This window comes from Hyperoodon ampullatus (assembly GCF_949752795.1).
Source record: "Hyperoodon ampullatus genome assembly, chromosome: 10".
In the NCBI taxonomy this organism is placed as follows: Eukaryota; Metazoa; Chordata; class Mammalia; order Artiodactyla; family Ziphiidae; genus Hyperoodon; species Hyperoodon ampullatus.
The window spans coordinates 68,380,761-68,406,286 of record NC_136923.1 but is presented as its reverse complement, the minus strand read 5'-3'; the positions used below and the strand labels follow the sequence as shown (position 1 = coordinate 68,406,286).

At 39.8% G+C, this 25,526-nt stretch overlaps 1 protein-coding gene across 1 annotated transcript; it reads left to right on the top strand.

Moving 5' to 3' along the window:
- Positions 1 to 4,494: 4,494 nt before the first annotated feature.
- Positions 4,495 to 24,247, top strand: PXT1 (peroxisomal testis enriched protein 1; the record flags this gene model as incomplete). The annotated part of the gene is made up of 3 exons (XM_079712572.1): positions 4,495 to 4,663; positions 17,948 to 18,078; positions 24,143 to 24,247. The coding sequence occupies 3 exons, from the start codon at positions 4,495 to 4,497 to the stop codon at positions 24,245 to 24,247; spliced, it is 405 nt and encodes a 134-aa protein (XP_079568698.1).
- Between the last annotated feature and the right edge of the window lie 1,279 nt (positions 24,248 to 25,526).

Genomic DNA, 25,526 nt, shown 5'->3' with positions numbered 1-25,526 from the left:
AATGAGTTGGCAGGACTGCATTCCTTCTGGAGGCTTGAGGAGAGAATCAGTTTCCATGCATTTTTTAGCTTCTAGAGGCTGCCTGCATTCCTTGGCTCATAGACCCTTTCTACACTTGATCTTAGCCAAAAGGCTGAGAAGTGATGATAGACCCTTTCTCAAATTACTCTGACCTCTGCTTCCATCTCCTTCTCTGACTCTGACTCTCTTGCCTCCCTCTTATAAAGACCTATATGACTAGGCCAGGCCCAGATAATCCAGGATAATCTCTGCTTCTCAACAGCCTTAATTTAACCACATCTGCTAAGTCCATTTTGCCACGTAAAGGACAATATTCACAGGTTCTGGGAATTAGGATGTGGACATCTTTGGGGGGACCATTATTCAGCCTACCACACATAAGACAGCAAAATATGAATCCATAGATGAATTAGTTGCTGCAAGAAATGATAAAAACTTCACTCACATATATTTAAAACTTTATATTAGAACAACCTCTAAACAAAGTAGATAAAACAACTTTATTAAGTGAAAAATATCATAAATATATTTTGAAATAAGATACCTAATAACATAAACCAATGATTATTAAATAGACAACATATATCAGATCAACGATTGCTTAGGCTTCCATGTGCCTCCCATTATTATGCTTTCGAGAATCCTGTGATTTCCTAAAATTTTCAGGTAGGCACAGCACTTTCTAAAGGCAGTTATACTAACAACTATATAAAAGAGCATAGTGTTTTTCTTAGATATATTTAAAAATAAATTTTAGATGAAAAATATAGTTGGCTCTCTGTATTCACTGGTTCTGCATCCTTGGATTCAACCAATTGTAGATGGAAAGTATTCAGGAAAAAAAAATTCCAGAAAGTTCAACAAGCAAAACTTTGAATTTGCTGCGGACTGTCAACTATTTACATAGCATTTGCATTATATTTATAGCTATTTACATGGCATTTACATTGTATTAGGTATTATAAGTAGTCTAGAGATGATTTAAAGTATATGGGAGGATGTGCATAGGTTATATGTAAATACTGTGCCATGTTATATAAGGTACTTGAGCATCTGTGGATTTGATATCCAAGGGGGATCCTGGAATCAATCCTCCATGGATACTGAAAGATGGCTGTATAATTAGCATAGATTATTTTTCAATAAATATCTCATAATATCCTGTAGAATTGTTTGGTAATAATTGTATTAAAATACAAACTTATTTGGGGAAAATAAAGTCCAACATTCTCGATTGTTTATATTAAAAGACCATGGTTAGGGACTTCCCTGGTGACACAGTGGCTGGGAGTCCACCTGCCAATTCAGGGGATACAGGTTCGAGCCCTGGTTTGGGAAGATCCCACATGCTGTGGAGCAACTAAGCCCGTGCGCCACAACTACTGAGCCTGCACTCTAGAGCCCGTGAGCCACAACTACTGAGCCCACGTGCCACAACTACTGAACCCCGTCCGCCTAGAGCCCGTGCTCCACAACAAGCCACCGCAATGAAAAGCTCGAGTGCTGCAACGAAGACCCAGCGCAGCCAAAAATAAATAAATAAAATAAATAAATTTATTTTTTTAAATGTCAATTTCTAAAAAAAAAAAGAAGACCACAGTTTGGGACTTCCCTGGTGGTGCAGTGGTGAAGAATCCGCCTGCCAATGCAGGGGACACTGGTTGGAGCCCTGGTCCAGGAAGATCCTACATGCCGTGGAGCAACTAAGCCCATGCGCCACAACAACTGAGCCTGCACTCTACAGCCCTCGAGCCACAACTACTGAGCCTGCGTGTCACAACTACTGAAGCCTTCACACCTAGAGCCCGTGCTCTGCAACAAGAGAAGCCACCGCAATGAGAAGCCCGTGCACCGCAACGAAGAGTAGCCTTCACTCGCTGCAACTAGAGAAAGCCCGTGCACAACAACGAAGACCCAACACAGCCAAAGTTTAAAAATAAATAAATTAATTTTAAAAAGACCATGGTTAGATATTTTATTCTCAGTTATCTAGCAATGTCATGTGAACACCCAGTACAAAATGACAGTTTCACAATGTGCTGATGGGTAAGGCTGTTAGCAAGCTCTTTCAGGTAAGACTCTCGCCCCGAAACTACATCTTGATTGTCAACTTTGCGCATTTAGTAATTTAATAATTTTATCCAGGGCTGATCTGGCTCTGATGCATTTGCTGTAGAGGATATCCTTTTCCCATTGAAAAGTTTACTTGAGAAATCAAATTAAGGTTAGAAGATTGCCTGATGAGTATAATTAAAATGTCAGGCAGCCTAAGGCACTAAAAATGCCCAGGCACACACTACCCTTCATCCCACAACTCCCTCTCCCCTAATCTGGCCCAAATTACAATAATCAAAATTTGTAATAGCATTCTACACTGGAAAATGTGGTACATTTGAAAAATGATGAATCAGAATTTTACTTGATGATTTCCCCCACCTTGGTTTTTCTAGCTGAGATAGCTGCTTATTGTCTTTCTCTAAAAGCCATTTCTTTTCAATTCTTGCTCTTCCTCTAAAGCTGCAAAACCACTTTATTGCATTTACTATCCAGTACAGTAGCCACTGGCCAAATGTAGCTACTGAGCACCGGAAATGTGGCTAGTCTGAATTTAGATGTGCTGCAAGTGTAAAATACATACCAGATTTTGAAGACTTACATTAATGAGAATATAAAATATTTCATTAATAATTATATTGACTACCTGTTGAAATGATAACATTGGGATTTATTTAGGGATACATTTGGTTAAATAAAATATATTATTAAAAAATTTTACCTGTTCCTTTTCACTTTTTTAATGTAGCCACTAGAAAACTTAACATTACACACGTGGTTCACAAATTTTTATTGGATAGTACTCATCTGAGGCTCCTGAAGACCTACCCTGCTAACTCTTTAGTTGTTTTTTATGGTCTGACCTCTCATCCATTCCTTTATTTTCTGGTAACTGCTTAGATTTACAAGGTAAAATAGCAAGTGAAACTCTGTGGCCAACCTTTAGAATAAGATAATTAAATGCACTAATAGACAATGAAAAGCTTCAATTCTTCAAATTATTGGATTGGTGCTTCAATATTAGAAAAAAAATGGGGAGGAGTGAGCACAGGAGAATAGCCTTCATTAGTGTCTGTAGAGATGGACTGTGTGTTTATGGAGGATTAAAGAGGGAATACAAGAATCATTCTGGGGAGGAAACTCACGCACGCACAGACATACCAAAATAGGATGAAGAATATATTCCATCTCCAACCTTCCCCACCTGTCTAGGTTTTTTTTTTTTTTTTTTAATAAATTTATTTATTTATTGGCTGCATTGGGTCTTCATTGCTGCACCCAGGCTTTTCTCTAGTTGCGGTGAGCGGGGGCTGCTCTTCGTTGTGGTGCGCAGGCTTCTCATTGCGGTGGCTTCTCTTGTTGCGAAGCATAGGCTCTAGGCACGCAGGCTTCAGTAGTTGTGGCTCACAGGCTCAGTAGTTGTGGCTTGCGGGCTCTAGAGAGCAGGCTCAGTAGCTGTGGTGCACGGGCCCAGTTTCTCCGCAGCATGTGGGATCTTTCTGGACCAGGGCTCGAACCCGTGTCCCCTGCATTGGTAGGCAGATTCTTAACCACTGCGCCACCAGGGAATTCCCTAGGTTTTTTTTTTTTGTTTGTTTGTTTTGTTTTTAATCTATTTTTCTTTTGGCTTCTAACTTGTCTCTTTTCTTCAATGTGTACTAATTTAGACTGTTCCCTTGACGGAATGTAGCTATTAAAAAGATGACGGGGGGCCTCCCTGGTGGCGCAGTGGTTGAGAGTCCGCCTGCCGATGCAGGGGATACGGGTTCGTGCCCCGGTCTGGGAGGATCCCATATGCCGCGGAGCGGCTGGGCCCGTGAGCCATGGCTGCTGAGCCTGCGCGTCCGGAGCCTGTGCTCCGCAACGGGAGAGGCCACAACAGTGAGAGGCCCACGTACCACAAAAAAAAAAAAAAAAAAAAAAGAAGATGACGGGGCTTCCCTGGTGGCGCAGTGGTTGAGAGTCCGCCTGCCGATGCAGGGAAACGGGTTCGTGCCCCGGTTCGGGAAGATCCCACATGCCGCGGAGCGGCTAGGCCCGTGAGCCATGGCCGCTGAGCCTGCGCGTCCGGAGCCTGTGCTCCGCAACGGGAGAGGCCACAACAGTGAGAGGCCCGCGTACCGCAAAAAAAACCCCCAAAAAACAAAAAAAAAAACAACTGACGAAAAACTGCTGGGAGATGAGGATGCAGCGTGGTGTAGCAGATCTAAAGACCAAACAACATGGAAAGATGTTTACTTAAGTTGAAAAAGAACTTAGAGATCACCCTGTTCCATTTCCCACCCAAATCCAAAACCTTTTCATATATGGAATAAAGGCTGCCTGTGTTACAACATCAGTATTCATCTAACATACCAAATATATACTGAGAAATGGGGGAAATCCTCTGAAAATATATTTTTTCAACAGTGAAAAAACATGAAGAAAAAACATGATGCCATTGTTTGTGAACCTAAACAACTTCTGAATCTCTCTCCCAAAGTAACAAATTGTTGCAAATCACTGTGGTTGAAATACAGTTTTCAGAAGGCTTACATGACTCGACTTGTCAGCTCCCAGCCAGTTTCAGCCATGTCAAGGAACCCAGGTAAGATATTATTTGTATTAAACTAAGTTCAATATTCTACTTAGCTTGTATTTTTCTTGATATTGAGGATATAAAATTAAACATTAACTATAAGTAGTGAGTCATAAATCTATTCATCAAAGTTCGTACATAGAAAAATCTAAAACTGACTTTGCTTCATGGTATAAATCTCTTAGTTTCTATTAGCCCTGAATCATTGATGTGACAAGAGGATCCCAAATTGACTGAAATAGATCAAATTTATCTTCTAATAAAAATTAATGTTTAAACTTGACCTGAAAATATCTGCATTGTTAAGGTAGGGAAAATTCAGTTTAGGTTCCTTCTTGATTTTGTCAGTATAGGAAGGAACATGAGGGAAAGATAAATGTGAAATTTTGTTTTTCAAAAACGTGTGATTCCTAAATGTCCCAAAATGTCAGAAAATTAAAGTGTTATGTTTTGAAAAGCATTAAAGAGCGTTAGGGTTATATGTATGAGGTTTTAGACTTTAAAAAAAGATTTTAGATTAAAAATATGCTAGACACCTGAAAGTAATTATTAAAATTAATCTCAAACTATTCTCCAATTTAAAAGAATTACATGCCACTGAGAAAGTGGAAATTTCAAGCATCCTGATAGACGCTTGCCACCATATCAAATATGGTATCCATTTTCTAGAAAAGAACTCAATCGACTAAAATTTCGAATTTTCATCTGGGCAGGTGTCAACAATGATTTCTCAAAGCCTGAGACTGTGTCATCTATGAATACCTTCTAGAACGTATATTTTGTTTTTTTAAATTGAGATGTAATTCATACACCATAAAGTTCAAACCCACACAATTCAATGGTTTTTAGTATATTCATAAAGTTGTGCACTATTCTAGAGCTTGCATTTAATTGTAAACCTTTTCCAATGTTTTCACACCCACTATACTACTTAAGCCTCACAGAACCCTCACGAAACTGAGATGCACTGTGCGCGGTTGCCACATTTACCCCCAAAGCTTTCCTAATTACAGTTTCACCTCAAAGGCAGAAGCAGGGTGAAGAATTAATAATGCTACTACCTTCGAGTTAGGGAGTAACAGCCAACAACCTAATCTACCTGTTTGTGTTCTCGCCTAGAGCTCTCGTTTTACTATGTATGTAAAATCTTAATTGCGCCTGGCATTTTCGACTGGGGCATCACCGGTGTGCATTCAACGACCGCCGAACAGGAACAAGGGAAGCCCCGATTAGAGGTGGTAGCAGACACAATCCACCTCCCCCCGCCCAATTTCCTTCCCTGACAGGCTCAGGAGGGAGCAGTGCTTTTCCCCCCTTATATTTTACGGTATCACTAAAGGAATGGGGGATGTGCAGACTGAGAGGTGCGGTGTGAGAGAGACACAGAATTGTTATTCCGGCGTCGAGAACGCTAACGCCAGGGTCGTCGGAGGTTCCGGTAAGTATATTCCGGGCGCCCCGCCTCCCTGCCTCTCTACTCTGAGGCAGGGAACCAGCAAGACGCACCACCTCCGGCGCGGGAGACCGCCTCCGGCAAACGCGCGCCGTCTGCGCTTCCCATTGGTCACAGCCGCACACGTGACTTCTACCGCCAGCCCCGCCCCAAGCGCTTTGCCAGCCCGAGAGCGGGTCTGAGCAGCGCAGCTGGGCGCGGAGCCCGCCCACGTGTGGGAGGTCACGCAGAAGACCCTGCGAAGCTATCCTGCTGGGAACCTGATTGGATGGATGGATGATGGATGAGATAGACAGATGATAGAGATAGATTAGATAGATAGGTTATTTAAGATAGACACCGCAAGTACTGCCCAAAGTAAAACTCTTAATGAAGAAGCTGATCGAGAAGGTCCCTTTCTCCCCTTAGTGGCTTTTGTCCTCACTGAAGCCCAAATTTATCTCTGTTACTTTGGGGAGGCTGGAAACTGACTCACTGCACTGAAGCCCAAATTTATCTCTGTTACTTTGGGGACATCTACACTACACGTATGAACATAACTCTTTGGGGAAAAAAACAACCCATAGTATTTGTATGGGGAATTAAAGACACTTCTTAGAAAAGTTGAGGTGGTGGGTAGGATTTTGGGAAGTCCAGAGCAACCATCCTGATACGTCATTTAAGATAAATTAGACACTCTTGGGAAAACAAAAATGATTAAAAGTGGAAAGAGGCCCTGCCCACCTCTAAAAATGTAATAAGTATTGATAGGAAAGGGCAGAATTAAAAATATTTACACACACATAGGAGAATTTCCTGGTGGTCCAGTGGTTAGGGCTCTGTGCTGCCACTGCAAGGGGCCCGGGTTCAATCCCTGGTCGGAGAACTAAGATCCCACAAGCCGCGTGGCATGGCCAAAAATTTAAAATAAAATAAATATATATAAACACACATATATGTATGCATACACATATGTATAGCTAGTGTAAATGGGATATATTAATTGTAGAAGTCAGTAGAGGGTCCAGTTATTCAGCTTCTTTCTCCCTTTGAGAGTGCCTGGATGCTCATTTTGCCTTTTTTTCTTTTTGGTGCTTCTGAGGCTCACCACCTCTCCCTTTCCTCCTCTAGATGGACACATTTACTTTTTTTATTCATCAAAAAAAAAAAAAAAATACTAGAGCTTACTATATTCTAGGCACTGTGCTAGGTTCTGGGGTGACAATGGTGAACAAAAACAGTAACAGCCCCTTCCTTCCTGGAGCAGACAGTCTGGTAAAGGAGGCAGATAGCAGTCAATTACACACACCAATGTTAAATATAATGTGATAGGTGCTAAGAAGAGGTCCAGATGCTGTAATGGGGCTTTGACCTACTAGGGAGGTTAGAGAAGGCTTCCCTTGAGATGTAACCCAAGACTGAGACCTGAGGGGGTTAAGGAGGGTGCAAGTTGCAGGCAGAGGGAATGGCTTGTTCGAGGAAGAGCTAGTAGCCTCTCCCCTTCCAATGACTGTCCATCTCACCTATTTCCACTAAACACACATTGATCTTGCCTTTTAGTTGTCAGAAGACAATTTTTTCTTTCAATTCCAAGTTCTTAGGGAGTAATGGTAACCCATAATTATTGTTATAGACAATGTGTATCCAATAGGTAAGTATGCTAATATACACATTTAATATGCATAATCATCTGTCATTTTACGTAATGAAAACATGCAATGATCGTAACAAAATCTAGACTACGATGTATCCAATAGAACTGAAAGTGTTATAGATATTCGAAGTGGTGAGAGATTATATTATTTTGGAAGACTCAAAAAAGGTAACTTAGAGAAAGTAATTTTTGAGATATGCTTCACAGGTAAGATTTGGTCAAATGGAGATACAGTTTAGTTAGAGCATAAGGTTCAAGAAGAAGAGTGAGGAGGACGGACAGATAAGTTGAGATTGTTCTAAGGGCATTGAAAACCAGTCCAAAGACTGTAGAAACTAAATGGAAATGTTTTATTTAAGTTTTAAGGACTTTTCTAAGATACTTTTCCCCTCCAATGTTGACCTTGGAAATTTTAAAATCTACAAAAAAGATAAGTCTACAGATAAGTCTATGGTTATGCATATACTCTTCACATGGATTTACCTTTTTTTTGGCCACATTTGCTTTCTGTCTCTCTGTCTCTCCACACACACATACACACACAAAGGCACATACTCATGAATGCATACACAGATGTTTTTCTTTGCTAAACCATTTGAGATAAAGTTGCAGACATAACTAACTTGATCTCCAAGTAATTCCACATATTGTCTCCTAAGAACAAAGATATTTTTCTGCATAATCTCAGTACAATGATGACAATTCTGGGATAGTTTTAAAATTAAAATGGGAATAAGTATTTATGTTAATAATAATAGTAATGCATTACTTATTTTAAACGGCTTGTAACAGTGGCTGACACATTATAAGTGCTATATAAGTGTTTTCTTAAAAAAAATACACTTTCAAGGTTGGGAAACTAAAGAATAAGAAAAGGCAGATAGTGAAAAGTCTCTCCTGCATTCTTGTCCCCCATCTGCTCAATTCCTATCATAGGTAGCCACCATTCTTAGATTCTTGGGTATCCTTCCAGAGGTTCTTTTTGCGAATATGAACAACTGTGAATATAAATTTATATACCCCTCCCTTTTTAGACAAAGGTAGCACATTCAACACACCGTTTTTACTTGTTTTCTCACTTAGCACTATGATCTGGAGATCTCTCTGCATTAATACTTACAGAGCTTCCTAATTCTTATTCATAGTGGCATAATATTCCATAGTGTGGATACACCATCATTTATTTAAGTAGTTTCCTACTGATGTACATTTGGGTTGTTTCCAAACACTTAATATTGAAACCAATGCTACAATAGATAACCTCAAGCACATTTGCATTTGTAAAATTTGATAACTAGATACATTGCCCCCCACAGAGGTAGTACCAATTTACACTTCCACCACCAATTGTGAGAGGGTCTCCAGGATTTTGATAAGGTTCTATACCAAGAGTTTAAAATATGTGAATGTGCATTATTATTGCTATTTTGCAACTTTAAATGAAAGGAGAGCTGTCTTCACGACAAAGGAAAAGGTAGGGCTGTCCTTAGATCAACTTACAGAGTAGCCAACATTTTTCCTCCAACTCTTTTCTGTCCCATTCTCTCCACCCCCTTATGCAACTTTATAATCATAATCAACAATATCTGTGTAGGGCACTGAGCTAGGTTCCAGTTATGAAATAGATACATGTGCTCAAGGGTTTTGCCACTTAGTTGGTCAGACATACACAAAATACAAATAGTTATTATGTTGAGTTCCAGAATGCAAAACACACCTCTTGCTTTGGGCACAATCTTTTGTTGCATCCTATCTCTAGGTCCTTCCTTCTCTGCCCCTTTGCCTACCCAATTGGGATACCCAAGGCTTGTTGGCATCCTTACAGCTCCTTCATTTCTCCCAACATCCATTACTGAAACTTATCCAACTTGTATTCCATCTTTCTACTGCAGATACTAGATTTTGTATTCCCCAGGTGACAATTAATCAGGTAAAATAATAGTTGCAAATCATTATGCTTTTGATTGGCACAGGTAGGGCTGGCCCTAAGCCCATTTTGAAGTAGATGATATTCATTTGGAGGGTGTCCCCACTCGGTTGCCCTTTTTTCTCTCTGGGCACCTTCCCTCTTGCGTGAACTCTCAGCCCTCACTGGTGCCCTCACCTTTTCTCAGGTAATTGTCAAATTATCCTTGCTGGGGTGTCAGTTAATTGTTAGGGTGTCATTTCAAAATGGCTTGAGGTGAGATAGCTATCTTGAAACAACAGTAGAAACTGAAATGACAGGAAATATGGTTGCAATTTTGATCAAAGGGCCATATATTTCACCTACTATTTAAGCCACCTACTTAGGAGCTTACCCTTGGCTGAGGTGAATTAATGCACTGAGACCCTGGCTCTCCCTGACCCCATCTCATCCCTCCCACTCTATTCTGTGTAGCGTCCTGGAGCTCTGGGGACCCTTGGCCTCAGAGCTCTTTACTTTTGAACCCAGTCAGGTTCATCACTTCATATAAAGGACTTGAGCATCCTCGGATTTTGGTATCTGCCAGGGGAGGGGAGAGTGTTCTGGAAACAATGGCCCTTGATACCAAGGCACAACTGTACTGTTTAATTTTTATTAGCCAGAGTTTTAACATATACATTCTGTCTTCCAGCCACAACCAACTCTTCCATGTTTTTTCCATCAGTTGATTCTAAAATTAAAAACCAACAATCTTGGTTTACATTATTGTATCTATGTAAATATAGTCTAACACCAAGTCCAGTGGTAGTAGCTAAGACATATGACATAGGACTTATTGTATACCAGGCACTTCATGAACATTATTGTTTAATATTCAGAATAATCTTAAAGTCCCTTTTGACAAATGAGGAAACTGAGGCACAGAGAATCTAAGAACAGGAAATTAGAAAGTAACTGAGTGAAGACTTTCTCCTATGTGAGGATAGGATAAATTTTTCTTTTCTTTAGATCCAAGTTTAGGACTCTTGCCAGCTGGAAAGAGAATGCACATCAAGGTCATATATACATATTTTTTCTTTCTCTTTTTTTGGGGGGTGATGGTGGTCTTTAGCTCTGGTCAGTTTTCTTTTTTTCCATTTCTGTTGGTGACTAATTTTAGCTACTTCAGGATTCCCCTCTTTCTCAGCAGATGGTTGAGTTCTCTGCTTCATGGACAAAACTGATGTCATTGGGGGTAAACACCTTAATCTTCTTAGCCCTTATTGTAGTCTTCCTTACATGAGCATCACATCTTCTCTCTTTCTATCCTATCTCAAAGGAAGGGAAGAACCCCCCCACCCCACTCAAAATGTATCCGTCCTCACGTTTTCGTTCTCATTTCTCCTAAACCTCTGGGACTCCACCTCAACAATTTGCCCTACTCTACCTTCCATTTTCCATCACTCCTGTGCTAATTCCTCTCCTCAACCTACAAACCTGCTCAAGACTCCCAACTTAGAGAATTCCTTCAACACACCACTTCCTCTCGCTATTGTCCATCTCTCTCATTCCTTCATCAGGGCACCTCTTGGAAGAGTAGTCTACACTTACTGATGCCAAGTCTAGTCTGGTAGCTCGAATTCACGCTTCAGTTGTGCAAACTTCCTTTCATTCTCATTGCGTGACTAATTCCCTTTTGCTGTACTTCAATCCTGGGTGATACTGGTAATCCCTTTTTAAAGGAGCAGAGTGTCCTTGGTAAGAGACTCTGAGCCTTTCTGAGACTGACTAGTAGTCCTGCTAAATGTAAGCACATTTTTTGGAAATTATTATTCAGATTAGGTACTGTTAACAATCGGACATTCAACTATAATATGTTTAATTGATTCTGAGAGGGTGTGTCCTTTGAGATGGGGCAATTACTGTTGATTTTATACTTGAAAGATTAAAATGTTCAAAATGATTGACTCTTAAGCACTAGCTAATGGCTTAACGCTCTCCTAAAAGAAGCCATTTTCCTTTACTTGAAGAAGAGGTCACACTGAGTTTGAGACAAAGCCTTGAGTTCCATTGAGGTGGTGTGTTTCTGAAAAAGGGAGGCATGTGTTTTCCAATCTGGAAGCAGATGGTCCAGCATGTGGAGAGGCCAAGACTTCCAATACCCTCTTGTCCACTTGTTATTTTACAAAGGTAAAAGGTTGTGCAAAGAAGAACTACAATCCTGCAGCCTGTGGAACAAAAACCACACTCACAGAAAGATAGACAAGATGAAAAGGCAGAGGGCTATGTACCAGATGAAGGAACAAGATAAAACCCCAGAAAAACAACTAAATGAACTGGAGATAGGCACCCTTCCAGAAAAAGAATTCAGAATAATGATAGGGAAGATGATCCAGGACCTCGGAAAAAGAATGGGGGCAAAGATCGAGAAGATGCAAGAAATGTTTAACAAAGACCTAGAAGAATTAAAGAACAAACAAACAGAGATGAACAATACAATAACTGAAATGAAAAATACACTAGAAGGAATCAATAGCAGAATAACTGAGGCAGAAGAACAGATAAGTGACCTGGAAGACAGAATGGTGGAATTCACTGCCGTGGAACAGAATAAAGAAAAAAGAGTGAAAAGAAATGAAGACAGCCTAAGAGACCTCTGGGACAACATAAAATGCAAAAACATTCGCATTATAGGGGTCCCAGGAGGAGAAGAGAGAGAGAAAGGTCCTGAGAAAATATTTGAAGAGATTATAGTCAAAAACTTCCCTAACATGGGAAAGGAAATAGCCACCCAAGTCCAGGAAGCACAGAGAGTTCCAGGCAGGATAAACCCAAGGAGAAACATGCCGAGACACATAGTAATCAAATTGGCAAAGATTAAAGACAAAGAAAAATTATTGAAAGCAACAAGGGAAAAATGACAAATAACATACAAGGGAACTCCCATAAGGTTAACAGCTGATTTCTCAGCAGAAACTCTACAAGCCAGAAGGGAGTGGCATGACATATTTAAAGTGATGAAAGGGAAGAACCTACAACCAAGATTACTCTACCCTGCAAGGATCTCATTCAGATTCGATGGAGAAATCAAAAGCTTTACAGACAAGCAAAAGCTAAGAGAATTCACCACCAAACCAGCTCTACAAGAAATGCTAAAGGAACTTCTGTAAGTGGGAAACACAAGAGAAGAAAAGGACCTACAAAAACAAACCCCTAACAATTAAGAAAATGGTAATAGGAACATACATATCAATAATTACCTTAAACATGAATGGATTAAATGCTCCAACCAAAAGACACAGGCTCGCTGAATGGATACAAAAACAAGACCCATATATATGCTGTCTACAAGAGACCCACTTCAGACATAGTGACACATACAGACTGAAAGTGAGGGGTTGGAAAAAGATATTCCATGCAACTGGAAATCAAAAGAAAGCTGGAGTAGCAATACTCATATCAGATAAAATAGACTTTAAAATAAAGAATGTTACAAGAGACAAGGAAGGACACTACATAATGATCAAGGGAACAATCCAAGGAGAAGATATAACAATTATAAATATATATGCACCTAACATAGGAGCACCTCAATACATAAGGCAACTGCTAACAGCTATAAAAGAGGAAATCAAAAGTAACACAATAAGACTGGGGGACTTTAACACCTCACTTACACCAATGGACAGATCCTCCAAACAGAAAATTAATAAGGAAACACAAGCTTTAAATGACACAATAGACCAGATAGATTTAATTGATATTTATAGGACATTCCATCCAAAAACAGTTGATTACACTTTCTTCTCAAGTGCGCATGGAACATTCTCCAGGATAGCTCACATCTCGTGTCACAAATCAAGCCTCAGTAAATTTAAGAGAATTGAAATCATATCAAGCATCTTTTCTGACCACAACGCTATGAAATTAGAAATCAATTACAGGGAAAAAAATGTTAAAAACACAAACACATGGAGACTAAACAATATGTTACTAAATAAGCAAGAGATAACTGAAGAAATCAAAAAATACCTAGAGACAAATGACAATGAAAACATGACGATCCAAAACCTATGGGATGCAGCAAAAGCAGTTCTAAGAGGGAAGTTTATAGCAATACAAGCCTACCTCAAGAAACAAGAAAAAAAAAAAAGGTTGTGCAAATACTCTTCATACTCTCTTAACGCTCTGGGATTCAGGAGTGATCACTACCAGCAATGAAGTCCATATGTAATGAAATGATGTTCCCTGAGAATAATCACCTCCCAGTAATGAAATAGGGGATTAAAGCTGTGATTGCTTAAAATTATGCCTAGTGACAAAAAAAAATTAATCAGTCAATCTAAGAAAGAAATGGAAAATTTTATTCGAGCCAAATTGAGGATTATAACCCAGGGAACAGCCTCTCAGAAAGCTCTGAGAACTGTTCTGCCTGTTAAAGATTAAAGCACAGTTATATAAGTCTTTGAGGCAGGAGGCTGTACATTAAATAACATATTGTTGACAATTTACATAACCCAGATCTACAAGTAGTGGGTCATGGGTTATGGTGGCCCCTTATAAGAGTAACAAGGAAGGTTATCTCCTAGGGAAGTCTAGTTACCGCAGATTCACAATACACACTAAAAGGGAAGGAGGAGGCCGAAACAGGCAAAGAAAAGTTTTATGTTTAAATTTTTCTTGTCTGCCATAAAATATGAATTTTATTTCATCACTAGTGATGCAGGTAAAGTACTGTAAAGTTTAACACAGAGGAATACCCTTCTGGAAGAAACTATAAAACAATTCCTTCAGTTTAAACTAAGCCACATTTTAATTGGCTTCACTTTGGACCATAAACTTCCTGTATGAACTTTTATTGTTTTCTGGACTTTCTCATTGCCTCTCCGCCCCTCCTCACATGATTTGTAGTTATGATATCTTCAAGTTTCCCCAAATTTTCAACCATGCTATCTCTTCTACCGAATCTCCCTTTCCTCAGGGACTTCCCTTTTAGAGCCGTTCTTTTGCTCTAATCTCATCACTCTCTAGGTATGGTACACTGTTGGATCCACCTTTTGCTAATCTTTTTCTTGGTTTAGTCATACTCTGTTTTACTGGAAAACTTTCTCAAGAGGCTTCCTAAGAAATTGTGCATGGGAGAACAACTTCTTGAGTCCTTGCATGTCTGCAAATGTCTTTCTTCACCTCTCACAGATTATTGAGAATTAGATAGGCAGAGACTTCTAGGTTGAAAATAATTTTTTATAAAATCCTTGAGGGCATTAATTGTTCTACTATATTCTAGTACCCATTATTGATGGGAAATCAGTCATCAAACTAATCCATGTTTCTCTTTGGAGAATTTTAGCATCTCCTTATGCTTGGTATTTTGAAATATCGATATGCTCCAGAGGTGAGGATTTTATTTCCCCATTTGTTGTCCTGAGAACTTGGTGGGGTTTTCTGTTTTTTGGTGGGACTTTCTAATCTGAAGTTTGGTGTCCTTTAGCTCTGGGAAGTTGTCTTATGACAATTTCCCCCCTCTATTTCTTTCTGTGACTCTCATTTTTTAAAAAAATATTTATTTATTTGGCTGCGTCGGGTCTTAGTTGCGGCACACAGGATCTTCATTGTGGCATACAGGATCTTTAGTTGTGGTGTGCAGGCTCTTTTGTGGCATGCGGGCTTCTCTCTAGTTGTGGTGCACAGGCTCCAGAGCACACAGGCTCAGTAGTTGTGGTGTGTGGGCTCTAGAGTGCACGGGCTCAGTAGTTGTGGCGCGTGGGCTTAGTTGCCCCATGGCATGTGGGATCTTAGCTCCCCAACCAGGGATCGAACCCATGTCCCCTGCATTGGAAGGCGGATTCTTAACCACTGAACCACCAGGGAAGTCCCTCTGTGACTCATTAATCAGATGCTGGTCTTTCCATATTGGTTTTCTGTATCACCTATCTTTTCTCTCATATTTTAAAATTTCTGATTTTTTTCTGAGTGATTTCCTTGACTTTATTTTTTCAGACCATCAATTGTATTTTTAATTTTAGCAATCATATTATTAAATCTGAAAGATTTTGTTGTAGGTTTATTCTTTTTTCATAGCATTCTCTTTTGTTTCCTAAATGTAATATTTTCTTAACTCTCTCTAAACATATACATTAGAATTTGCAAACATTCCCTTCTGTTCCTTGAATTATATCTGTTTTCTTCAGTGTTACTGTTTTGGTTGTTTATCTGGCATTTCTCTTTCATTCTGTGGTTCTTCTCAGTTGCCTGGTGATCTTTTGTTATTTTAAAGAAATACTGACCGGTTAGCTGGTGTGGGGTTTTTCTGTTGTTATGTGAGTAGGACTGTTTCCCCAGGTGGTAGCAGTAGCCACATGTTCCAGGTGCTGTCCTGCACAGGTTAAATATATTAATTCATTTAATCATCTCAATAACACCTCTACAAGGTAGTTACTGTGGTATCTCATTAAGTTTAATATTCCATCAATTGTAAAATGTACTATAATTTTGTTCCCTGCTAAGAAGGGAAACAATGCTGTTGGACTATGACATGCCATAGACTATAAAACACATTCTGTTTTGGAGGCATTAAAAAATCTTAGAATTGATAAAATAATACATTATCATTCCCATTTTACAGTTGAAGAAACTGAGGAATAGAGAGATTAAATAACTTTCCCAGGTTACATAGTTTTATCTGTAGTGGATTTTACATTTGAACCCAAATGATCTGGCTTCAGAATCTTACCACTATGCCTAACTGCTTCTCCAGGGCTCCTCACTGAGTGGGGACTCAAGTGGGGGCTCTGAGTTGGGGGAGCTTTAGGGTGATGAGTTAGGGCAGCTGGCTTTCTGGCCCCAGGTCCCTCAAATGCCAGAACAAGGAGAACTTTAACCCAAGGCACCAACATTCATAAAGAAGTTTTAGCTTTCTCCACAAGATTTGTTCTCCTCTATTAGAGAAGAGTGATCTGGATTTTTTACCTGAAATCTGATGGGTCTAGTGGGCTGGGGCTGTCAAGGGTACCAAGTGGTACAGTTGATCCTCATCAGAATTATAGTCAATGGCATGTCTCCCTTTCCCAGCTTCAGGGTCTTGGTGGAGTAAATAGGTTTCCTGTCGTGGGTTCTTGGCACTTCCTCTGTCTGGCTCACTTGTCCATATCTTGTCTTCTCTGCTTTCTGCCTCCTAGAAACATACACAGATCTCCCATCTGCTCTTGACCCTGCTTCCCATTCTCTTCACTGTTGTGGTTTTACTCTTTTTTATACTTTCATTTGGGGAGAAGACTAGGACTAGGAGAAATGGGAGAGGTCAGTGCTTGTGCTCAGTCTTGAACCAGAAGGCCCTAGACTTCTAGTTTTAGTGAACAAAATCAAGATTATAAAAGGATGACCATCATTTGAGAAAATAAAATATTCACATTATAGCTGGCAGTGGAAAAGCACTTATAAAACCTTAGAAGCATATTGGCTTAAAAGTTTTCCTAAATGCAACTGAAGGATTCTCAACATACAACAATATTTTTAAGAGTTCCAATACATTGAGGCTTATTGTTTGCTTTATGAAGGAATTATTCTTTCAAAAAGATTAACCATGAGATTTTTCCAAATTCCCCACTAGGTCATTTAGACTACAATTTCATTTTCAGAACTCTGTGTGGATATGTATATATCCACACAACTTTTCAGCATAAAGTGAGATACTTTTTCCTCCTGGATATTAAAAATTCAATACTTGGAAAATAATAGAGCACTTGAAATGTGGCCAGTGCAATTGAGGAACTGAATTTTAAGTTTTATTTAATTTTAATTAATTTAAGTTTAAAAAACTGATACTGAATTGTTGGAGAAGTTTTAGGTATGTTTGGAACAACTTGGATATACAAATTTACTTTTTAACTGTAAACTTCATGAAATCAAAATACAAGGTTTTCCAATGAAATTAGTTGATATCTGGATTGAGATGTGCTCTACATATAAAATAAACACTAGATTTTGAAAACTTAAATATAATAAAGAGTGTAAAACATATCATTAATAATTTTATATTGATTTTGCGTTATAGTGATAATACTTTGGATATATTGTCCTAAGTAAAATATATTACTAAAATTATTTTTACCTGATTTTACCAGTAGAATATTTAAAATTCATATGTAGCTTGAATTATATTTCTACTGGACAGAGTTGATCTATTCCAGTGCAAGGCTTTGCTTTTCGATAGTCATTATGATGCTGGGATTTCATCCCTCTCCTTGTCTAAGACAGTTTTTAGTGACTAGTGGTGAGTGATTTACAGAGTTAATGGAGTTTTCTCTTTGAATTCTTATGCAGATCACAACCCACCTTCTCAGCCCAAGGAGAACAGCATTGGCCAGAACCATCACCAGGAGGAAATAATCTACAAGTTGGCCAGGCAGCTGAGAAACATCGGGGACAGCATCGATCATAGAATGGTTCAAGAGGTGAGAATTCAGTTTCCCCAGTAAGGGCCTGTCAGGGAGGAGGAAAGAATAAACAGACCAATGGCTGTCAAGTGGCTGGGATGCCCAGGAATTAGTAGAACACATAGATTAATGATGACTGGATTACCAAGCATTAGATCTGAAAATTGTGAACCTGGGTCAAAGCCAGTATTAGATCTCACACTTGCTACTCAAACTGTGTGGTCCATGGACCAGCAGCATCAGCATCATTTGGCAGCTGGTCAGATGTGCATAATCTCGGGCCCCAGCCCACAACTCTGGAATCAGAATTTACCGTTTTACACACACCCTAGGGGATTTGAGTGCACATTAAAGTGTGAGAAACTTTGCTCCATACCCTCAAACTAGGATGCATGTTACATTCACCTGTGAAGTTTTAAGAGTTACAGATGCTGGGCCCCACCTTGAGAGATTAGTCCAGGTGAATCTAACACTCCGTCAGGGAGGAGAACCTTTGCCTTAGATGGTGGTCATCCTCCTTGAACCAAACCAGGTTATGATCTAAGCCCAACTCCCCCTGATTTCTTTGTTTCTCCTGATTATTGTAAGAGATATAAGGGAAACAGGAAAGAATAATGATTACTGTTTCAAATCTTAGGGGTGATGAAATCCACAGCCCACTTAGTTTTCCTCCAGAACAACCTTTAGTTGGCAGCAGCTAGAGAATGATCACATGGGGCTCTGTGGTGGTGGGGGGCTGCCCCTCAGAGCCCAACTTCCTCCCCTTAAATGCATCACAGGACAGGTACCTGTGGTGATTTCTTGTATATCACTGCTGCTGCCATCATGCTGACTTCAGGGAGTGCCAGGCCCTCTTCTATGCTCTGGTCCAAATGTGGCAGTACTCAGCCATGCCCTCAAATAAAACATTCCCTGAGACAAAACAAGAATGGAAGGTCCCAACAATAATGTTACTGAAAGTAAGAAGGAAACAAACACAAATAAAATATTGATAGACCAATTTCACTCAAACAAATATTTACTGAGTGCCTATTATGTGCCAGACTCAGTTCCAGGCACTGATAGACCAATTTCACTCACTCAAACATTTATTGAGTTTCTACTATGTGCCAGACTCATTTCCAGGCAGAGAGCAGGAATGGAAGATGAGCCTGCTGTCATAGGACTCATAATGTAGGAGAGACAAACAGTAAAGCAGATGACTAGACTCTAGGGGATACTGAGTGATGGAGAGTGACTTTGGATGGGCCATCAGGGAAGGCCCTCTCTGGAGAGGCGATATTTGAGCAGAGACTGGAAGTGAGGGAGTGAGCCATGGGAATACCTGGGGGGAAAGTGTTCCAGACAGAGGAAACTGGGAGGGCAAAGCCCTTGGGATAGGAACAACAAGGAGGCCAGGTTGGCTGGAGTCGGGGGTGTTGAAGTCCAGGAGTTGGCCTCCGTCCGAGAGGCGGGGGTAAGGTGTTTGGGTTTTGCGCCAAGTATAAAGGAAGCTTCTGGGGAAGGAGAGCAGGAGAGTGCCATGTGCTGATTTACATTTAGAATGAAGCCTGGCTGTACGGTGCAGAGAATAGGCTGTTGTGAACATTAAGAGAGATAATCTATGTAAATCACTTGGAATAGAGACTGACCCACAGAAAATGATCAATAGATGTTATTGAAGCCAAAATATTAATTTGTTTCTGGCCTTTGCCCTTTCACTATTTGGAGTTGAACACTTCTTTGCTGTGTATCATTTATTACAGGGCACTCATGATACTCTCCACCTCCCTTCCATGCTCCAGCTTCTTCTATAGTTTTCACTGATGACTGTGCTTTATGAATTCTGGGCAAGTCCTTAGTTCAACTTTTCTGCTTCTTTGTTAGCTAACACTCTGAATACTCCTGGTTCCTTGTAATCTTTTCTCTGAAGAGGAGGACAGAGTAGGACAAATCACAAACACCTATTTTCTAAGTTTACCTCAACTCAATCAGGAAGTCACTTCCCCATGTAACCACCTCTTCCATTCTTCCATTTTTCTTTTCTTTCTCTCCCTTACCTTTTTTTTGGTAATGATTTTTTTCCCTTACCTTTTAAGTTGTAATTTACTTAGGTTTTAAATTTACCTCTGCAGCTTAATAAATTGACACTTTTCTTTTTTAAAAAAATAATAACTTTGAGAAATAAAATTCACATAACATACAATTCACCCATTTCAACAGTATAATAAATGGTTTGTAGTATATTCATAGAGTTGTACAGCCAGTCATCACAATCAATTTTAGAACATTTTCATCACTCCAGAAAGACACCTCAAATCCAATAGTAGTCCCTTCTCATTTCCTCCCATTTTCCCCCCTAGCCCCACCAATCTATGTTCTGTCTCTCTGGATTTGCCTATTCTGGAATTTCATATAAGGGGGCTAATATAATATGTTGTCTTTATGTTTGGCTTCTTTCACTTAACACAATAGTTTTTTCAAGGTTCATCCATGTTGTAGCATGAATCAGTACTTCATCTCTTTTTATTGCTGAATAATATTCTTTTGTATGTATATATCACATTTTGTTTATCCATTCATCACTTGATGAACGTTTGGGTTGTTTCCACTTTTTGACTATTATAAATAATGATGCCATGAATATTTGTGTAGAAGTTTTTGTGTAGGCATGTTTTCAGTTCTTTTGAGTACATACCTAGGAGTGGAATTGCTGGGTCATATGACAACTTTATATTTAACTTTTTGAGGAACTTCCAGACTATTTTCCAAAGTGGCTGCACTATTTACATTGTGGCCCACCAGCAGGGTACAAGGGTTCCTGTTTCTTCACATTCTTGTCAAAATTTATTAACTGTCTTTTTGATTATAGTCAGCCTAGTGGGTGTGAAGTAGAATCTCATTGTGGGTTTGATTTGCACTTCCCTGATGGTTAATGTTGTGCATCTTTTCATGTGCTTATTGGTCATCTGTGTAACTCTTTGGAGAAATGTCTATTCAGATCCTTGGCCCATTTTTAAATTGGGTTGTTGGAGTTCTTTATATATTCTAGATGTAAGTTCCTTATCAGATATATTATTTGCAAATATTTTCTCCCATTCTGAAGTTCGTCTTTCACCTCCTTTTATGTCTTTCACCTTCTTGATGTTCATGGAAGTGCAAAAGTTTTAAATTTTGATGAATTTCAATTTATCTATTTTTCTTTTGTTCCTAGTGCTTTTGGGGTCATATCTAAGAAACCATTGCCTAAGCCAAAGTCATGAAGATTTATACCTATGTTTTCTTTCAAGAGATTGACTTTTAGCTCTTAAATTTAGGTCTTTGACCCATTTAGAGTTAATTTTTTGTATATGGTATGAATTAAAAGTTCACCTTCATTCTTTTGCATATGGGTATTCAGTTGTCACAGCACCATCTGTTGAAAAGACTACGTTTTTCCTACTGAATTGCCTTGGCACCCTTGTTGAAAATCAACTAACTGTAAATTTTGGGGTTTATTTCTGGACTCTCAATTCTATTCCATTGATCTATATCTACCGCAAAAAAAAAAAAAAAAAAAAAAAAATTCCTCCTAAGTTTGCCTCTAAAATGCTAAAGAGTAAAATGCATGATTTACTCTGCTACTTTAAGGCTTACCTCAAGGAACTATAACAGAGTTTCAAATCTGGCATGGTATATTTCTTTCATATAGTAATTTATTCACCTTTTGTACTTTGTTTAATCAAGCGGTCACATTGATTCTCCAGATATCTTCCTGCTTTTGATGTATTTAAAGAAACTTTTATTCTTGCTCTTGGAACTCCCCGGCAAGGAGCTCACCAAGGTGTATTTTTGTCTACCAAATTGGTTGTCCTTGAGCTATCACATAGCCTGACTTCTTATTTTTTGCACTTAAGCAAGTGTTCTGTGTTTTCAAATAGGCCTTGATTCTCAAAATAACATCTTCTATTTTGCCATCTAGTTTTGAGGGGTTCTGGTTCAAGGACCTGGTCTTTTTTTTTTTTTTTTTTTTGGCGGTACGCGGGCCTCTCACTGCTGTGGCCTCTCCTGTTGTGGAGCACAGGCTCCGGACACGCAGGCTCAGCGGCCATGGCTCACGGGCCCAGCCGCTCCGCGGTGTGTGGGATCTTCCCAGACCGGGGCACGAACCTGTGTCCCCTGCATCGGCAGGCGGACTCTCAACCACTGCGCCACCAGGGAAGCCCAAAGTGTGTTTAAAAATAGTTAGTCTTGAGACTAACTAACTAACCAATGCAGGGGGCCCGGGTTCAATCCCTGGTCAGGGAACTAGATCCCACACGCATGCCACAACTAAGAGTTCGCATGCCACAACTAAGGAGTTCACGTGCCGCAACTAAGGAGCCCGTGAGCTGCAACTAAGACCTGGTGCAACCAAATAAATAATATAAAAAATATAGTCTTCCTGTTGCTTTTACGATCTTAAATGTGTCTTTGAAATTTTTCTCCACAGGACTCGCTCCTGGGTTCTAGAAACTTCCCCCTCCCTGTCCCTACAGGCCTAGGAGTGGCAACAACTCTGCTGTTGCCAGCCTACCCTTATGCCTCCTCCCCCAACTTTTGTAGACAGTGTCTTTATCTGACCTTCCCTGAACTATTCCTAATTTGAGTATGCCATCTGTTTTCTCTGGGACCCTGACAGTAATGTATAAGCAATTTCTTAGTTTGTTAGAAAGATAAGAGGGAAATGAACATTTATTAAACATTTTCTTCCACGTACTCTGAGATACTCTTATGTGTTTCATTTAATTTTCCAAATAACTCTATGAATTAGTGGAATAGTATTTCAGGAGAGGCACTTGAGGTTCAGAGAGATTAGATATCCTATCCAAGGTTACTCAGCAACTAAGTGGCAAAACTGGAATTTAAATATACGAGCATCTGACTCAGTGCTCTATACATTTTCTTGTCTGCCTTGCTGGAAGGAAATTCATTCAATTCTTGTAACTGATATCAACTATAAAAGGGAGGAAAAAAAGTTCTTTCATGATTTCCAGTTATTGATAGGACAAAGTCTAAATTCCTTAGCCTGCAGCTAATGGTTTATCACACATTCATTAATTCAGTCAACTAATATTTATTGAACACCTACTATGTGTCAGGCTCCATTTAAGTGCTGGAGATATGGCAGTGATCAAAAGAGAAAACTTCCCTGATCTCGTGGAGACAAACAATAAACAAACAAACAAACAAAGAATAGTTTATCAGATAGTCATGAGGAGTGTTGGGGGATTTGCAATTTTAAGGGAAGGCCTCACTGAAGGTGGCTTCTGAGCAAAACCTTGACAGAGGTAGGGGAGGGTCCGTGGACCTGGGGAGAGAGCAGTGGAGGCAGGTGAATAGCAAAGACTGAGGCAGGGGCATGTCTGGCATATTTGAAGAATAGCAAGGAGGCCAGGGTGGCTGAAGCTGAGTAATGCAGAAAGCCATAAAGATACGGTCAGAGGGGTGGGTGGCAGGGCCTTGAGGTCACTGTAAGGGCTCTTTTGAGTGCGGCTGAACCACTGGAGAGCACTGAGCAGAGGGGCTGCATCGCAACAGTCCCTGAGGCTGCTGGGTTGAGAACAGACTGCAGGAGGAGGGCAGGGCCAGGGAGAGCCCTTTCTGTCTGGCCCCCAGCCTTCTTCTCCTGATACTCCCATAAAACCAGTGGCATTTACTTACAGCTCCAGAAACCTGCTGTGGTCTTCGTCACTTCCAACTTTGCTCATATTCACCCCTCTCCATCATCTAAGTCTGTTCTTCCAACCCCAAAGCAGACTCCCTTACTTCTTTGAAAGGACTAAGAAAGTGCTCTGGGAAGCCAGAGAAAGAGGTTAATCAACCCTGAAAAGAGTGCCCCTATTTGCTGATGGTGAAGACGGGAAAACGTCCAGAGGAAAACTTCCCAAGGTTCTGTGGAGGGTATGGACATTATGGAACAGACTAAGATATTCTTCCACTCATACACTTCATGAAGCAGCCCTAGATGCTTTGCTTGTCTGTGGCACTGATTGAATTAATATCAATACCAAATTTCTAACTTTGGATTATCTTATCACTTAAAAAACAAATTTAACCTCTTTCTTGCTCTCTTTTTAAACAGGATTTTCAACAAGAAGACAGAGCTATCCTGGCTCATTTTGTCTTAGTTTTCTTTGGAGGAGTTCACATGTTGTTGCGCTTTCTCTGGAATAACCATGTGATGTAAAAGGAACGTAAATGTCAGGTTCTGCTTTCCTTCTACCCTCTGAGAAAATATGCATCCCACCGGGGCAGATGGGAAGAAGGCCCGTCTCTACCTCCTCTGTTTTCACCCATCATTGTTGCTTTGTGCCTGGTTGTTGGAGAACTGCGGACTCACTGGCCATTTGTCTGTTCACTGGTCAGCCAGCGATAAGATGTCTATGACTGCCTCATGGTGGAGCCCAAGGAACTTAGGAACCCAGGAGGCCTTGTTGCTTAGGAAACACCAGCGCTGTGGATAGTCCCAGTGCTCCTTGTAAGGAAACCCTGAACATTTCCTCTTATGAGGGAAATTGAACCTCATCCCCAAACCAGAGGTCACCGGAATGGGTGCTTTCTCCTGGGTCCCCTCCCTGGGTACAAGGCCCTCCAGCAGCCTGTTGACCCCACTCTCATTGCCCACGTCCAGACCTGCAGTGCCCCGTCCTCTTTTTACCTTTCTGTCTACCTCATATTCCTCCCTCCACCCTTTGAGAAGTATGGCAAGTGTTAAGAAAATTTGTTGTTATAAATTATAAGTTCTGTATATGCATTTTGAGTTCTTTGTAGGAAAAGAGTTATTTAAAAAATTAATAATTTAAAACATGAAATAAATATGGTTATTTTATTGAGCATGAAGCACCTGTGCATATTTCTTTTGTGAAGGAGGGATTCCACTTGTTCCTGCTCATATGGGGTCATAATTTTGTAGTTTGATCATATATAGCATCGCCTTCGTCCTTCCAAAGGGAAATGTCCTCATTTTTTAGGTCTGTCTCAGGCAATGCCTATTATCACCTAGGTTTTGGCTTCCTGGCAGGGAACAGATCCTAAAACGTCTTTCTTATTTATTTTTTTAACTCTTTTGAGTAAGCATTTATTTATTCATATGGTTAAAAAAATCAAAACCGTATAAAAAGGTTTACAATGAAAACCCTTGCTCTTATTTTCTATACTGAATCCCAATTATGTTTGTAAATTTGTTACATATCCTTCCAGAGTTTCTCTGTACAAATACCAGTAAATATATATATATACACACAAAAGGTAGCATGTAATATACACTGTTCTGTGCCTTGATTTTTTTGCTTAGCATGGTGGTCAGGCACTATTCTACTTGTCTTACAAACGTTAACTCATTTACTCTTCATAAGAACATTATGAGACAGGTATTATCAATATTATTAGCTCTATTTTACTGTTAAGGAAACTGAGGCAGAAGTAAGTAGAGAGAGGCAGTACAGAAGGTAACTAAGTTGCTCAAG